At 34.3% G+C, this 17,097-nt stretch overlaps 1 protein-coding gene across 1 annotated transcript; it reads left to right on the forward strand.

Annotated features, from left to right (window-relative positions):
* Positions 1-1,521: 1,521 nt before the first annotated feature.
* LOC130799654 (AP-2 complex subunit mu-like) lies at positions 1,522-16,839 on the forward strand. Its single transcript, XM_057662825.1, has 13 exons — positions 1,522-1,959; positions 5,747-5,924; positions 7,184-7,274; positions 7,800-7,894; positions 8,023-8,112; positions 8,192-8,240; positions 8,549-8,687; positions 10,101-10,217; positions 10,680-10,770; positions 10,869-11,011; positions 12,849-12,963; positions 16,212-16,256; positions 16,337-16,839. Exons 1-13 carry the CDS (start codon positions 1,877-1,879, stop codon positions 16,415-16,417), a joined length of 1,317 nt encoding a protein of 438 aa, XP_057518808.1. The 5' UTR covers positions 1,522-1,876; the 3' UTR covers positions 16,418-16,839.
* Positions 16,840-17,097: the final 258 nt, after the last annotated feature.

The raw sequence follows: 17,097 nt of genomic DNA on the forward strand, positions 1-17,097 counted from the left end.
TAACTATACACTAACCTCATGATTTTAGATTAATAGTCTGACTTAATAATAAAATAACCCAAAAAATTAAAATTCAATTCCAACCTTCTATTTCTTCCAACATTTGAATTATTTTGCTTTTATTCTCGATTTTCTTGTTCTTAAAGGCTTTCATGTTGATCCTGAATTAGCTCTTGATTTTCATTGGGTGTCTAATTGTTTATATTTGTTTTTTTGGTTCTAGGTTTAGTCAAGTCTTGAGCAATTAGTTGTATTCATAATATTGCTATTTGCTACTTCAATAAAGTCATTGACTAATCTCAATGAAAATTGAACACTTACTGCTATTTTAATGATATTCCAATAAAGGTATCAGTTGTAATCTGAGGAAAAAATTCAATTTTCTCCAATGAAAATTTTTTGGAATTGAGTTTAGAAAAACGAAGGGTTTTTTTTTCTTCTATCTAACTAATATTTATTAGCAAGAAGAATACTAAGATTTTTTTTCTCTTTTACTCATCCCTTTGTCTTCTAATGTTCTTTTCATTTAGAATATTCTACTTTAAGGAAAGAGAAATTTGATTAAAGATTTCGAGACGTATATAAAAGATATATTTATGTGAGATCTCGTTAGATTCGTCTTAGTGTATATATTTTTTATAATGGCTATTTAGAGATATTCTACTAGGAGCCCGTTAGACTTCCCATTCTCCTTCCCCTTTCCCTTCCCCTTGTCAAGGAACCATCTTAACCAATAGTTTAAACCGATGGTTGAGGCTCAGGATATGTTATATACTTTAAAACGCCCTTTCACACGAGAGCCCATTGGACTAGAAGTGTGGATGTGCATATGCGCTGAATATTTCATCTTTAATGAGAGGAGGTTAAGATTTGAACCCATGACTTCTTGTCATGTTGGCTTTTAATATCATATCAAGGAACCATCTCAACCAAAAGCTTAAGTTGATTCCTTGACACCCCTTCACCTTCCCTGTAAGAAATTAGTATTCACATCACCACCAATATCATCCTCTGGCTCCACCGAATTTCACGACAACCAGCACCACCTGGAAATACTGCCCAGCTAAGTCCCACAGTCACCACCATAAACCTTGTAGTAGAAATAGCTAGCTAGTAACAAAATTAATAATCTGATATTGAATATGGAGTTTGAAGTTTGAATCATAGCCTTTTTAAATTTACTTATGTAGTTGAGAATAAGTTTTTCATTTCAAATTATTAATTTCAATTATGAAATCATAAATGAAGAATAGGTTTGAGTAGTTATTCTCAAATTCTCAACTTTAACTACTTTAAAAACAATGGTGAAATTTGATCAAAATCTTAATTTGAAATTTTTTTATTTGTCAAACAATAAATTTGAGTCAATTCTAAATTTTCAAATAAAATCATTATTCTCAAACATGACATTAATTAATTGTCATAAGTAATTAATGCTTTTTTTTTTCATTTCATCTTACACATTATCTTGCCATGTAATTTATGTATTCATACACATCACTGCCATGTCACCCGGGTAGTCTACCCACCGGGTGTATAAAGTTTTTTCCGGATCGAGTCAGCTTAGTGTTGAATTATGGAATCAAAGGCATGACTTAAAGAAAGTGGTACTTCTCCCAATTTTCTCCTTGTACCATTTTTCTCTTCGAATGTCTGACCATTTTAGTAGCTTTCCTGTTTTGCTCTTCATTTTGTAGCTCGAAAAATATTTTTAATGCAGTTACAATTTGCGGAAATGACAATTAATTCCCAAATTTGTTTCAATAATTGCTCACAAAAAGCAAACCCTAGATCTTAACAAAATTTCTTCGATCGATTTCAAAGCTCTATTTTGGTTTGAATTTCGTCAGTGGATTTTAGATCCACTGGTTCTAAGATGCCGGTGGCAGCTTCTGCAATATATTTCTTGAATCTTCGTGGCGATGTTCTTATCAATCGCCTCTATCGCGATGATGTCGGGTACTTAGCTTTCTCTCTTTTTTGATAATTTATGTATTTGGTGATAATTGAAGTTGATTTGCCTGGTCCACATAAAAATACCTGCATAATCTAATACCATCGTACTCCTTTTCAACCTAAATGGTTGATGGTTTGATTGTTAGTTAAGTGCTTGAGTGTTGCCTTATTATGTGAATAAGTTTGCTGGTGATGATGTTGATCTTGCTGTTACTGAGTGAAATTATGAGATAGTCGAATTTAGAATTATGCTATAGTTTGCTGTTTATTGGTTTTTATAAATTATAATGGGGAAATGAAGTGGATGTGAATTCCTTGATTTGTTTATTGATTAAGGGTACTGTTAATAGGTACATTTGGTTGTAAGATTGTAATTAGTTATAAGTGGATATTAGTGATATTCTTGGTAATTACTACTATAAAAGGGGATATAAGGGTGTATTAGATTTTATGAAATAAAAATGAAATAAAACTTCTCCTCATCTAGATTTCTTCTCCTCTCCTAAAAATTCTTATCTTCTCCCTCTCTTCTCTATTCACATGGTTGGTTGAGTTTCAAAAACCATAACAGGTACATTGCAGATTGTGATGTGATACTATTTGCAATTTGTTGCTTAATAGCTAAGTGTCAACGGGTCTGTGAAAATATGAATTTGTCAAAGCTTGTTAAAGTGTTTTCTATCAATAGCCAATGTTTTGCGCGTATAAGAGTGAGATTTGCTATCACTAACAAGATATAATAAGGGTGAGGGTGGGAGTCACTTAATGACATTGGACTAATGAAATATTGTACTGTTAGCTGTTGATCCTAATGTATGTGGAGTTCTGCTGAACTTTTATGTTAACTAGAACTTTGGGCTTCATTCTTTGTCTTATTATTTACATCCCTATATGCTAGAAGTAAGAGTAAGACAAATAAGGGATCAGTGGCTTTCATTTTTCAAGAGGAAGATGGAAATTTTATTTTAGAGGGAGTGTTAAAGACCAAGGAAGGTTATTTATTTCCCCAATATCCTAATGTAGTTTACTTATAACAATTTCCAACTTGAAACTAACTTTTCATGGTTCAAATAATCACATCCATGATCCACTACCCTTTCACTGCAACCGTTATAACATCTTTCTCACTCTTGATACTTGCAATACCTTCCTTTTTTTCTCAACAAAACAGTGAGTGTTTGTTGCTTATTGTCGGTCCAAGCCCAGATTAAGGAGGAGAGTGAGTGGTAAGTTAGTGACAACTAGCTTAGTAAAACTTAGTCAGATCCCATGATCATGCGTGATAATCTGACTTACTTAATGACTAAGTAAGATTGGTCATTACGGGGTTTACATAACCCTAAGAACCTATATCTCAAACCATGACCTCTAAAGGGGTGTCATAGGGTCTAAACTAACTATAATAATTGATCTCGAGTCCAAGCAACCAAACTACAATCCAAAATATAACCAGAAACTATACAAGTCCAAGATGATTCTACAAAATCAAACAATTACAAAACTTCACTAAGGACCAAATATTCTTTACAGCAACTAGTCAACCAAACCAAAAGTCCACTACGAGTGCTCTAATCACCTCATATATCTCTCCCTTCCCGGCTACTACACATCTGAGAGGAATATAAAAGAAAAAACAACAGGGAGTCAGATTTAACTGAATGAAAAGAAGCAATCCAAAACATAACATAACATGAAAATCGAATAAAAGACCTAAAAGAAACATTAGTCTTAATTCTTTGTGTGCATTAGGAGTCTAGTTGAGAGGAACCCCATAGCTTTAAGGTTATGTCATTCTCGGGTAAAGCTAGTCAATATGTCTATGACAATTTGCCTGAGTAGGGGACAATGTCCCTTTACTCCGTCAATGCCCAGCCCACAAGCTCGATGCACGGACCCATATTACAATATCAGCATAAGTATTTGCAACAAAGTAGTCTCAATGATTTTCAATTGCAAAAGAACTTTAGTAAAACTATTTTCAAGAAATGTTGTCTGGTCAGATCCCATATTACAATATCTGCATAAGTAATTGCACAAAATAAAACTAATCACCAACAAGACGCTTCAGGAAGTCAAAACTGGTTTGCCGTAATCAGCTAGTAAGGCTCCTCAACGTAGTCGTCTCCTAAAGCATAACAATATACATAACATCACTATTCACCACAGTGCTTTCGATGCTAGTATACTAACATACAACTTATTACATCTTCTACTATAATTGTAGAGATTCTATTCTAGCATTTCTAATTATAAAGAATTGTGCATGTTCTAACCAAAACCCCTAATATGTCATCAAGATCTTACAACCGCGATCTAAACTTGTTTACATTCTTTTAAAGCTTACTTACCTCCATAATTCTCTTTATATTTCAATTTAAACACAAAATGAGTAAATTCAAACTCAAAATCAAGATCCAACAAACTATCCAAAACCTTACCAATAACAAACATTCTCTACTTATTTCTTAGTTACAATGTTCATGAATTTCAGACTAAGCAACAAGATTCAACAAACTTAGTCCACATCTCATGATTTACTACTAATCATTACCTTTAAATAATACAAACATAATTATTCCAACCTACAATCCACAAGTCCACCAAAATCTAGTACTTCATCCAAGAATGTTAAAATATCTATCATGTAATGTTAGCAAGTATTTCCCTCCATCAAATCCATAATCTCAATTTATACAATTAAACATTAATCATCACTTGCATACTTAAATACCAAACAAATTTTATCATCAAATCTTGGAAAAGTAAGATAATCTTCAAGATTAATGATTTGGTAAGTACAACAATGAATGAAACAATAACATGACATAAGGAAAAGTGAGTATATGTATATATCAATGTAAGAGTCAGCAAAAAAAAAAAGAAAAAAAAATGGATACCTCTTGAAATGAATTTTCGGTAATGTTGAACCAAGGAAAAAAAGTTGTTGGACAAGATGTTGTGGCTTTAATTTCTTAGTGAAACAAAGGAGGAAGAAGGTTGATGTTGTCCTCATTCGAAACTCACACAGAATAGGAAGAAGGACCAATGTTCGTCTTCTTTAGAAAAATCAAGGAGAGATTTCGAAAATTAGAGGAAGGAAAGGAGGTGAATGCTGTGATGATGCTTAAAAATCAGAGAAAAAGAGAAGGAAGGGAATTTTCGAAGGAAATTGTTGTGGGTTCTTGGTGTACAATGAGTTAGGGTTTGGGGAAGGGGTTTTAGGAGAAGATGAATAGTGATTTGTAGAAAGATATAAACTGATTTTTGATTGATTATTATTTCTATTATCTATTTATTTTTATTTTTTTCTTTTTATTCTTACTTTTAACCATAGAAGAGCTATTCTTGTTGTCCTAAACCTAATCACCTATTCCTAATTTCATCTATATTTGGCCCAAATAGTATTCTATTCATACTATTTATTTTAAATTCCTAATTCTAAAACATTAATTTCTCAAATGTTACATCATAAACCATGATTTGTAGTATGTTGCATGATTGGTATTTAATAACTTTATTGTGTATTGCTGTTAGTTTGTCACCTCCTCTCCCTCCCTCCCCTCCCCTGAAAGAAGGTGTTTGTGTGTGGTGTGTGGTGTGTGGTGTGTGGTGTGTGGTGTATGTGTTATGATTAGAGTCTAGATTCCAGACTAAAGGGATTGGAAAAAAAGAAAATTTTCTTCTTGTTTTGTTCAGTTCACTATCACGATATCATCCAAAAGATATTGCATTTGTCTGATCCACATTTGTTTTGAATGGGCATATGATTTTTTTAAATGCTTGTCTTTAGGGGAAATATGGTCGATGCATTCCGAATGCATATTATGCAAACAAAGGAACTTGGTACATGTCCGGTGAGGCAGATAGGAGGCTGCTCTTTTCTTTATATGAGAATTAGCAATGTGTATATTGTAATTGTCGTCAGTAGCAATGCTAATGTAGCTTGTGCTTTCAAGTTTGTTGTTGAGGTAATTTTTTTCTTTTAAATTATATTTTCTCTTTTTCTAAGTTCTTCCAAGATGATATATGTTAATTCTTCACATAGAGTTATCCTTCAAGTATCACTTCTCTTCTGTTATGTATTCTCATCCCTTTATATCTAATCATCTTTCCTAACTTTGTTTTATGGTGCACACGGTGAATTATAAAGCTTATCTACATTTTGATTGTAGGTTTGGTATAGCTTTCTTAGAATTTATTTACTTGATAATAGCCGACTCAAGTTATTTGTTAATTTTATTGGTTGAAATTATCATCAATCCTAGATGGAGGATATTTTTTACATTACCTTAATCCTAGATGGAGGATATTATAGTCAGTCAACCTGTCTTTTTTTGGTGCTTAACTAGAGCTTGCCTATTTCGTGAGTTTGTCACATTCCACCTATTCATTCCCTTTTTATAAAAGATCTTTTGACAAATCTGGTAACTCTTTAAATGGATCCATCCCCTTTTATGAATCTATGTGAGGATTCTAAAATGAGTTAACATAACCTATCACAACCGCCCTCTTTTATCTGGGCTTGAGATTGACATTGAATGAGCCGACCCCATTTTGTAGGGAATATGACTTTGGCATTATTGTTGTGTGATTCTAAACCAACTACATCTCCTTCTGATCACATCCTTCCCCTTTTACAAAACTTGTACCGAGCAACCTCTTGTTGAAGTGAATTAGATGGTGGAATCTTCAGTAACGTCAAAGTTGTAATTCTTGAATTTAATATAAAAAGAACTTATACCACACGTTGGAGCAAAATACCATTTTAAGGTGGTAAATTTTAGGATTTATGTAACTCATTTTAAGCACATATATTAGAGGCTAGAGCTAAAATGAAAAACACGTGGGGAGATCTCAGGCTAAAAAGAAGGATTTAAATTAAATTTGAGTGTCTTTCAAGAAGAAATTGCCTGAAACTAATATTGTGTTCAACAACTTAAAGAATGATTTCTTTGTTTCAAATTTCTAACTTGCATTTCTTTTTTGATAGAGATTTTTACTTTTTTTTATTATTCTTCTACTCAAAAGTTTTTTTTTCTCTTAAAGTAATAGGATTATAGGAATATCAATTTAGCTGTCCAATCTCCTTGTCAGCAAGCTGTAATCTTTTACAAGTGTATTTCAGACTTTCAATTTGTGAAAAAGGAAGCCACATTGAAGAGTTTTTGGCTTAATATTGTTTTCAGTGAAAAAAATTGCTTAATTATGATTTTACCTATCTTTGCAGGCTGTGAATCTTTTCAAATCTTACTTTGGTGGACAATTTGATGAAGATGCTATTCGAAATAATTTTGTCCTGATATATGAGCTGTTAGATGGTATGAAATGCATCTCGTGAAATCCATTGTCATGTTTGCCTTGAGTTATCCTTGTCTATGTGTCAGAATTCATCGGAATTATGTCAATGATATCTTGCTGTATACTTCTCTGCTGTCAAATGTGATAAGAGAAGTTGAAACCTTAATAGTAAGGCACGCAATATGTGTAACAGTAATTTCTTTCGTTTGAGTGATTAAGCGTGTCTAATTATTGTGGTGTCTTAAAATTTTTTTTTTCAGAGACAATGTTTGATGCTCTAGTCTATGACTTCACTGAAACTTGAGTGTGGGTATTAAACAATGAATCTGAATTTCGAATACGGTTAAAGGCAATCTTACTAAGCTATTTAAAAGGCAATCCGTACGTTTAGGCTGGATACTATGTTGGTTGCCTATATAATTTTGTGGAATCATTGTGCTTTATGCTGTCTAGTGTTGGTGTTCATATCAGCAGTTTTTTCATTCTTACGCTGTCTTATTATGTTCTATGGAGACTATTATGTCCTGATAATTTTAAAAATACAGAAATCATGGATTTTGGATACCCACAGAATCTTTCACCTGAAATTTTAAAGCTTTACATTACGCAAGAGGGTGTACGTTCACCATTTTCGTCGAAGGTATGGATGTTATTTGCTTGATAATATTATCAGAAAATTTTTGCTGCTGAGATATGTTGACTAGTACTTGCTGAAGTGTAGTCTATATTCTATCTGATATCATTTTTGTTTTTTGTTTACGTTGTCAGCCTAGTGATAAACCAGTGCCAAATGCAACGTTGCAAGTAACTGGCGCTGTTGGATGGCGAAGAGAAGGTCTTGTTTATAAGAAGAATGAGGTTATATGCTTCTGTCTTTTCAGTGAGTTTGATATGATACATTGTTGTCACTTTTGCTGACTATAGCCTCTTCGTGCAGGTGTTCCTAGATATTGTGGAAAGTGTCAATCTTCTTATGTCTTCAAAAGGTTGTTAAGGGTTTTCCACTTTTCTTTTTTTTTTGCAACCAACTTGTTGGTCTTTTTTTTTTTTGGGGGGGGGGGGGGGGGGGGGAGGGGGTGGGGTTGGGCGTGGTTAATGTTACGCCGACTCTTTGTTTCACCTAAAGGACCTGTGTCTGATTCTTGACACTCCAATATAGGCATGACACATTGACACTCTAATTCAAACCAAAAATTCGAGTTTGACTCAAATACCCAAGTTTGAGTATCATAGACCGGAGTTTTGATTACATATTGCTCTTATATGGTTTCTTATATAATGTTGATCTTTGCAGGTAGTGTGCTGCGGTGTGATGTTACGGGAAAGATTCTTATGAAGTGCTTCCTGTCGGGAATGCCTGATTTGAAGCTGGGATTAAATGATAAAATTGGTTTGGAGAAAGAGTCACAATTGAAAGCGCGTCCAGCAAAAAGGTAGCTTCAATCATACATTTTTCGTCCTTGTCATTCATTTCCTTTTTTTTCACTTTCGTTTTACAGTTCAGGTTCATACATTCAACCACCATTGTGTCCCTTGCAGTATTTTGATTCTTGTGATGCTGCATGTGTTATCATGTTAAAGAATAAACTCTATGGAATATGGATACTTGCTCTTTTCTCATCATCTAGTATGGTAATGTTGATTATTGATGTCTGTGTACATTTAACTCTGTTAGTCATACTATGTGCAGACAATGATAATTTCTCATGATAATATATCTACATTTTACTATATGCTGTGCTCCTAAATGACGGCTAAAGTAACATAAACTCTGTCAATCTATCATTGATTATGTGCTCTGCTTACATTTTGGAAAGCATCAAGGTCTGGGAATTATGTTAGATGATAAAGGTCTTGAAGTGTATGACATGTGGATGATACAATGTTTCTTCCACTTATCTGATAAAATCAATGTTTACTAAGAACCACACCAAAGAATCGGTTTTACCAGCTTGTTTGATGGCAAAGCCCTTTTCAAGTAGAAAAACCGGAGAAACTAAAATTTAATTTGAGAATTTGTGGTAATGGCCTCGTTTCTACAGCGAAATCAAAACTACAACTAATGCAGATAGGAAAGTTACAGCTAAGAATTTCATAACTCTATTTTTTTAAAATGTAAAAAATTACGGTAAGTTCAGCCAAATGAAGACAAGTCTTGTTGGAAACCATATTCTCATCAATATTAATAAACTAAATCCTCTAATCTTTTGAAGGACTTTGTAGGAGTGTTAACTTTGACATACCATTCCTTAAGGTGTCTTCTAGTTCATGTATTTTCCTACCTTGGCCACTAAAGAATGTAAGACCATATCTACTGCCACTTCAGGAGCTTTTCTTGGAGCTTATGCTATCAGTATTCCATGCCAATAATATATCTTATTCAACACTGTAATCCTCCTAGCTATTTAAGTGTCCCTTTGTTCATTATGCATTGCTCTAGTGTCAGCTCACGAGAAGTACTTGCTTTTCGAATTTCTGATCGGCGGTCATATAACAAGTCCTGCGCTTTTGGGATACAAGCAAGGTGTTTTTGTGGTGTACAACCACATACATTATCAAGGTAGAGAATTGACTATTGTGTATTGGCTAATTGTCCTGATCCCCTAAGGTCCAATTCGTTTGTAGATACAGCATGATGGCTCTGATATTCATGTCTGTGGAACTATGAGGAACCATTTAATATTTTTGGGATGGAAGTTTATGTTTACCTCCGGAATAAGGCCCCTATTTATTATAAACTTTGGTATTCAATTGTTGTCATGGTAATAAGGCTTTACGATGCATATGGTTCTGGTCATATATTTGGTTGTTGATTTAGTAACCTTTGTTGTGCTTCTCTTTCTCAGTGGAAAGACAATTGAGTTGGATGATGTAACATTTCACCAATGTGTGAATTTGACGAGGTTCAACTCAGAGAAGACTGTCAGCTTTGTCCCTCCAGATGGTGAATTTGAACTGATGAAGTAAGCTCATAAGTCTTTATATCAATACATAACATGAAATTACATTTAAAGTATATGTTTATATGTTTGCAGTTTACAACTCATATTAAACAGATTCTTTTATGATGACTTTATTTGGAGCAATGAATCATCTGCTCTACTCGAGTGACGAGTGCTTTAGTCTTTCTTACTGTAAAATCATGTTTTGGCTAATTATTGTATTGAAAACCGAGGTTTTCTACTTGTTGACTCAAAAGCATGCAATGATCCACATATATCATTTCGTATTTCGGTTCTAGGCCTTCTGGCTTGCCTAATCTCTTCTCTCTGAAGTTGTCTTGAAATTTTAACCTGGACTCGTCTAATTTTCTCTGTTCCGAATACTTAAAATGTTCAAACTTCAGATATCATATTCAGAATGTTAAATTTGTTTGCGCGACTCTTTCTGATCTCTATATATTTTCCTCTGCTCGGATGCTTCAGATATCGTATTACTGAGGGTGTTAATCTCCCCTTCCGGGTATTGCCGACGATCAAGGAATTGGGTAGGACACGTATGGAAGTCAATGTTAAGGTTGTACCTTCTACAGATTCTCTTGTGACGCCAAACATTAGTTCTTTCTTATATTTTTTTCTTGTGACAAAGGCTATAAATCAAATTCTTCTCTGCAGGTCAAGAGTGTGTTTGGTGCAAAAATGTTTGCTCTTGGAGTTGTGATCAAAATTCCAGTTCCCAAACAAACAGCAAATACAAACTTCCAAGTGACTTCTGGTAGAGCAAAGTATAATCCATCTATTGATAGCTTAGTCTGGAAGTAAGTTTTTCTTTTTGTTTTTATCTGCCATCCTTTCAATTTACATTCTACTTAGTTATTGGTTTGCTCCCTACCTTGTAAACTTGTTCTTATGATTGCATGAAGGTGTTACACATAAATCTGTTATGGTATCTCAACAACTATGTGCTATGACTTTAAATTGTTTTTTAGGAATGATTTCTTAAAATGTGAACTGAGTTCTGTTTGCACCGTAATGAATTATTTGTTTGTGCAGAATGCTATTTTGGTGATTACTTGTATTCTTGAAGCGATTTGATTCTGTTTGCACTGTAATGAATTATTTGTTTTCGCAGATCTGATTCTGGTGATTACTTGTATTCACGAATCAATCTGAGTAGTTGTTCTAACTTATTGAACTCGTCGAATTTTAAGCCTTTGTTGTTGTTACTTAAGTTACTTGACTCTGGGTTTTGAATCGCCGCAGTTGCAGCCATGAATCCAATTTTTGGTATGATAAAAGTTCAGCATTATGGGGTTTGGATATTAGGAGTCTGTTCAGGGAACTTGAATATGGGGCTTTGTTTGGGAATCCAAAATCTGATTTGGGCTTTGTGGATGCAAACATTAAGTGATTAGAAGAAATACTTCTATAATGATATATATTCATAGTAGAATATGGTTTCCAAACTGTTCTTGGTATGTGCTGTATGGAAGGATGTTATGTTATGGTGACTCAATAATCCAAACTGAGAATATGTAGTTGATGTATGAGGTTTGCAAGTTTTACATGGTAAATGGAGCTTTTGAAGGTTAGTGGAAAACAATGAAAACCTGATGCTCGCTCAACCATGGCTTGACCTTACCAAGCTGCTCGACTTGGTCGAGCAAGAGATCAGAAGCTACTGATCTCATTCGGATCTCTCGCTCGACCGGCACTCGAACTCACTTAAGTCACTCGACCTACTCGAGCGAACCTGTCGAGTATTCTGTTTTAAACGCGAGTTGTTATATCATTCAAATGTATTCATTTGTGTTTTCTTTTGGTTCCAAAGCCTATATAAGGCTCTTGTATATCTCTTGTACATATGATGTAAGATCAAATTGATCTAGCAATTGTGAATTAAAGATTGAGTGCCAGATTCATATCTTAGGGTTTTAGTGAGAGGTTTTTAGGGTTTTTTTCTTCAATCATCACAGAAGCATTCTAAGGAGGGATTCTTGCTGTAGAGTTTGGATTATACTTTCTAATCATTAAACTCTAAAGCAATAATATTCATTCAATTGTTCAAAGGTATGGTTTTATAGTCTAATATCAAATTGATATTAGGATTTTCCCCCCTACCAAAATTGTGTGTTGTTTCTTTGTTTTGCAATTTCTGTTTTCAATCTTTGTTGAGTTCTTTCATTGTTCAACACAATCAAATCTAACAAATCTTTGAAGTTGTAACTGGTGAGAGAATGGCTGGGATACGTATTTTTATTCAGATCTGAGACATTTTTTTTCTTATATCAATTTGTCACTAGCATGCTTATATTTATAAGAGAACATTTTGGCCATTAGCCCAGTTATCTCAAATTGATTCAGGGAAGCATTGATCTATAGTTTTAATGTTAATTTCTTAACAGCTAAGCAAATATGCCAAATATCTAAAATCTAATTGAGGTCTGTTGGGAGCGAAGAAACCTAGTTGGTTTGCATTAGGGTACCATCATATTAATTGGTATTTGTGTAATTAGATAAACAAGCTTTTTGATATTGTAAACCTGCCTGGCTGGACCTGCTATGTTTTGTTTTTTACTTGTTTTTTTTAGTGTTCTGCCATTTATTTTAGCTTCAGATTGCAGTTTTACTTTTTGACATTTGTTATATATACAGGATAAGAAAATTTCCTGGTCAGACAGAGTCGACATTAAGTGCTGATGTAGAGTTGATTTCTACCATGGGAGAGAAGAAGTCCTCAACAAGGCCCCCAATTCAAATGGAATTCCAGGTATGCATGATTTGCTATTGTTGCATTTCTTTCTGTGAATTTGTCATTCTGGTTCTGCTTAGTTATTTCTATATAACTTGATTTTGTTTAGTTAAGGAAATTGTTTGGGATAGCACATACAAATATGCATTAGTTAGAAAGAAAAAATACCACAAAAATATTACATTTTTGAGAATTTATTTTGGTAAAGGGTTGATTCGTTTTGCTAGTCATTGAGCATGATGTGTATGAAGCATATGTGGAAAGGGACTCGGCTACCAAAAATTTGTAAATTATTCTTTGAATGTTTCATCGTTTCTCTGTTCTATTTGTCATGGAATCATTGTCTGAAATCTAATTATCATCTTATTAGAATTCTGAGTTATGGGTGTAATGACATTATTTTCTAACTTTGGTGTGAAACAAGGGGAAGTTGGGAAACCCATATCCAAGACCCAAATGAACTTTGAAGTGAAGTGAGAGTATTGCTGTGAGATGGGAAATTTAGCCAGAAAGCCAATTTGTCTAAACCAGTAGATATGCGTGTTTTGTTACCAAACCCGCTCTCTGTTTCTTTGCACCTTCTCTCATTCGTATCTGCAACATTTGATTCCTTTTTCTGTTTTCCCCATCCCTTCACAAAAAACTTCTGATCTCTTTTATCTCTCCTTTTCCCTTTTCTTCCCTGTGTTGCGGTTATAAGAGGATAGGGAAGAGAAAAAAGAAAAGAAACAACTACAATGTTAATGTTTTCTCACCTAACAAAACTCAATACATAGTTGTAGTTTAAATAAAAATAATAATAAAACAGCTTAAGCTAAAAATAAGGAGAAAACAATGGGTTGACCAGGTGGTTAAAGACTTTTCCTTCCACCCTTTTGATAGAAGTTTGTTTCTCGCAACCTACACGGAGATTAATTCCCCTTCTCTCTCTTGCATGTTCAGCTTACTATGAATTAAAAGAAATTCAACATTGCGACTTTCTTAATGGTGTTAAATATTATTTTGTCCCACTCCTTCAAAGGGGAATATCACTATTCTTGAGCCATAAAACTGGAAGCTTACTTAAAAGCTTTAAAATTTATGGGATGTGGTAGAGGATGATGTTAATCCTACTCTTCCAACTAATCGAACCATAAGCCCAAATATAAAAATATGAAGAAAAGATGACAGTGATGCCCAAGAGTCTGTCTTGCTTGCATTTGGTTATTTTGAAAGTGGTCTTTAGATTATAGTGCACAATGTAACATTGATGTGTTAACGAGAATGATGTGGTTCTTATAATGCCAAATATCGGCCGAAATTATGAGATATCACTCGAAACGTCCTAAAACGCGGATTTTTTAACACCTTTACCACACAGGAAATATCAGTTTATTTTTAATGAAAACCTATACAAACACGATCGATACGATGCAAGAAGGCCTTGTTTTTGCACAATGCTTTAAACTCATAATGTCTTGTGAAACTCCTAAAGAGGCATGGGATAAGATTAAGGAGGACTATGAAGGCAACCATCAAGAAACTCATGCAATTCTGAATTAAAAGAGGAAATTTGAGATGATGGGAACGAAAAGTAATGAGAGTGTCAAGGAATATGGAAGTAGGCTGACGCTGGCAATCAAATCAAACTACTTTTCTGGCAATTTCCTAGCCAAAGAGTTATGGATAAACTTTGAAGAAACTCAAGAGGAGGGTGTTTTGGATTTTATCCTTCAACGTAGCAAGACTTGGTCAGTTTGTTATGTTAGAATCACGGAATAAAAATGAAGTTGTACGTACATAACATTTGCCTTATGACGGATTTAGAGCATATCAAATTGCAAAATCCCGTTATGTAACTTGTGATTTAAAATCATGGGATAACAACCAAGATAAGTTGTTACTCAAACATATTAGAAATTATTACATTTTTTTGAAGTGTATTAGGTTCTAAAAGCCATATTAAAAGCTTTAATTCAAATTCAGGTTATAGAAAACTTGAAATACTATGATCAAATGTTCTTTATAGCAATGTTCGTGAAACGAGTTGTAACACTGCGAGGTGCCGAGTCCTCGACATCTCAATCGTCACCGCAATCGCGACAACATCGTAATTTTTTCTATGGCTAGAGTCTTTATTGTTATGTTATCTTTTAACGAGAAATTAGCAATGTATTTTGCTTGTATTCTTAGATGGTTTAGGTTGCATGTTTGCAACTATCACTTGGTTTCCTTAATTTGAGTAGGAGTTATTTATTTCCCTTGATTTTACTAGTATTCCTTCACTCTTTTTTTCTATACGGCTTGTTTTCTAATTCCTTCATCACCCCGTCTATTATCTTATCCATAGTCGCTTATCCAGCCTCTTTGACCCTTGCGTTAGTATCGCACTTGTGCCCTTAGTAATTTGCTCTCTCGTTTTGTTGTATCACTTGTTCCCTATTGGCCCATATTATCTGTTTTTCTTGTCTTCTTTTTCCTTATTGTATCACCGCATAGGTCAATATGGCCAGGCTATAATGTTCCCACCCTTCAAACCCTTTTCTAAAGATCCTTCCATGTAGTGATGGCAATGTGCCAGACTGAGGGCACACATGACATTAAAAATACAGCCTAGCAGAAGCACATGGTAGGCATGACCGCAAATTGCTCTATGTGTGCTTAGGCCGTGCTTGGGCAACCTTTTTCGTTGTTCGGCATGGACACAACTCACGACACGACTTTTCCCGGCCAGCACAAAAAGGAAAAACATAAATAAGTTTTTGTTACTTTTTTTGTTATAACTAAACATTGATAACGGATATTTTTTAGTTTAAATTTATAAATTATACTCATATAACCTTCCATTTACGCTATAAACATCCATGTAGTTACAGGAAATATGTAAAAGCTATACGACATTTTGATAGGGTGGTTTGACACAAAAAGCCCAAGTCACAGCATTAGTGGTTCATGAATGTGGTGCTGTGGGTTCACCATTCACAACTTTTGGCACGGGGTGAAGTCAATTGGACCTAGCCTTTGAAGCACGCTGGTATGAATGCACGACATGAAACATGATACAGCGTAACCAAGTGTCATCTTTTCCTGGCATGTAAGAAAGAAAGAGGGATACTAAAAATTTAGTATACATAGGAGCTTTACAATTTTAGAAGTTGGAGGGAAGATTTTAGTGTCTCATGTCTTTTCTTCCCAAAGGCTGGGAACACAATTTATTCTTTGGATCATTGTTGATGGTAAAAAAAATGATCTTGTCACACAATTTGATTGTTATTTTGTATTGTCAGGTTCCTATGTTCACAGCATCAGGATTACGTGTTCGTTTCCTCAAGGTATCTGTCTTTCTTTTGAGTTATTTTGCTCTACCATCAGTGATCTCCCAAATCTTTCTTTATCTAACAAACTGCTGCAGGTATGGGAGAAAAGTGGCTACAACACTGTTGAGTGGGTTCGTTATATTACAAAGGCTGGTTCCTACGAAGTAAGGTGTTAAGCTGACAGCTCAGTCACCAAAACGAATTTTGTGACAGTTTTCTAGTGATATTATGGAACTTAGCAGACGGATGTTTTAACTAACCATGGCAGCAGTAGTTATCGAGTTTACATAAACCTTGCCTGGCTAATCTTCCGGGCACTGTTGTCCAGAAATATCTTATTACATCTTTCGATCACCTCATCATCAAATCTTTTTACCCCCTTGTATCTTAGTAATTCAATGTTCAATAGCATAGTATATGTTGATATGATTATTTGCAATTATAGTGTGGAAAGAAATGTCTTTTGTAAAAAACAATATTGGAATTATGCCAAGCGAATTGCGGCGTTTTGATAGTTCGTCTGTTTTGGAGAGATCCTCTCCACAGTGAAGTTGATTGTTAATTTTGATCATTGTAAGATTCAGAATTTTGTTGTGCACTTCCACTTGTGCTGTTGTGTGCACTATCAACTCTTCTTAGCTGTCTTCTATAATTCTCTCGTGTCTATGAGATTGCTTCAAACTAAACAGGTTGTTTTTAAAGGGAGAAGACCCTTTATTGTCTTATTTACACAGCCAAATGAGTTGATGGTGGAAAAACGAGGAAATTAAGATGTTGATGCCTGATTTAGGGAGGAAGAAATTACTTAACACAGAAGGAAAAAAAAATCATAAAAGGACGGTGCATTAATTAAAGG

The sequence above is a fragment of the Amaranthus tricolor genome, chromosome 14 (genome assembly GCF_026212465.1).
Source record: "Amaranthus tricolor cultivar Red isolate AtriRed21 chromosome 14, ASM2621246v1, whole genome shotgun sequence".
NCBI lineage: Eukaryota > Viridiplantae > Streptophyta > Magnoliopsida > Caryophyllales > Amaranthaceae > Amaranthus > Amaranthus tricolor.

Bases quoted from the DNA above. Each gene is read 5' to 3' on its own strand.
- LOC130799654 (XM_057662825.1), top strand. From the start codon at position 1,877: ATGCCGGTGGCAGCTTCTGCAATATATTTCTTGAATCTTCGTGGCGAT. The intron at 8,113-8,191 runs GTTATATGCTTC...CTCTTCGTGCAG, and splicing joins TTGTTTATAAGAAGAATGAG to GTGTTCCTAGATATTGTGGA. The intron at 10,771-10,868 runs GTTGTACCTTCT...TCTTCTCTGCAG, and splicing joins GTATGGAAGTCAATGTTAAG to GTCAAGAGTGTGTTTGGTGC.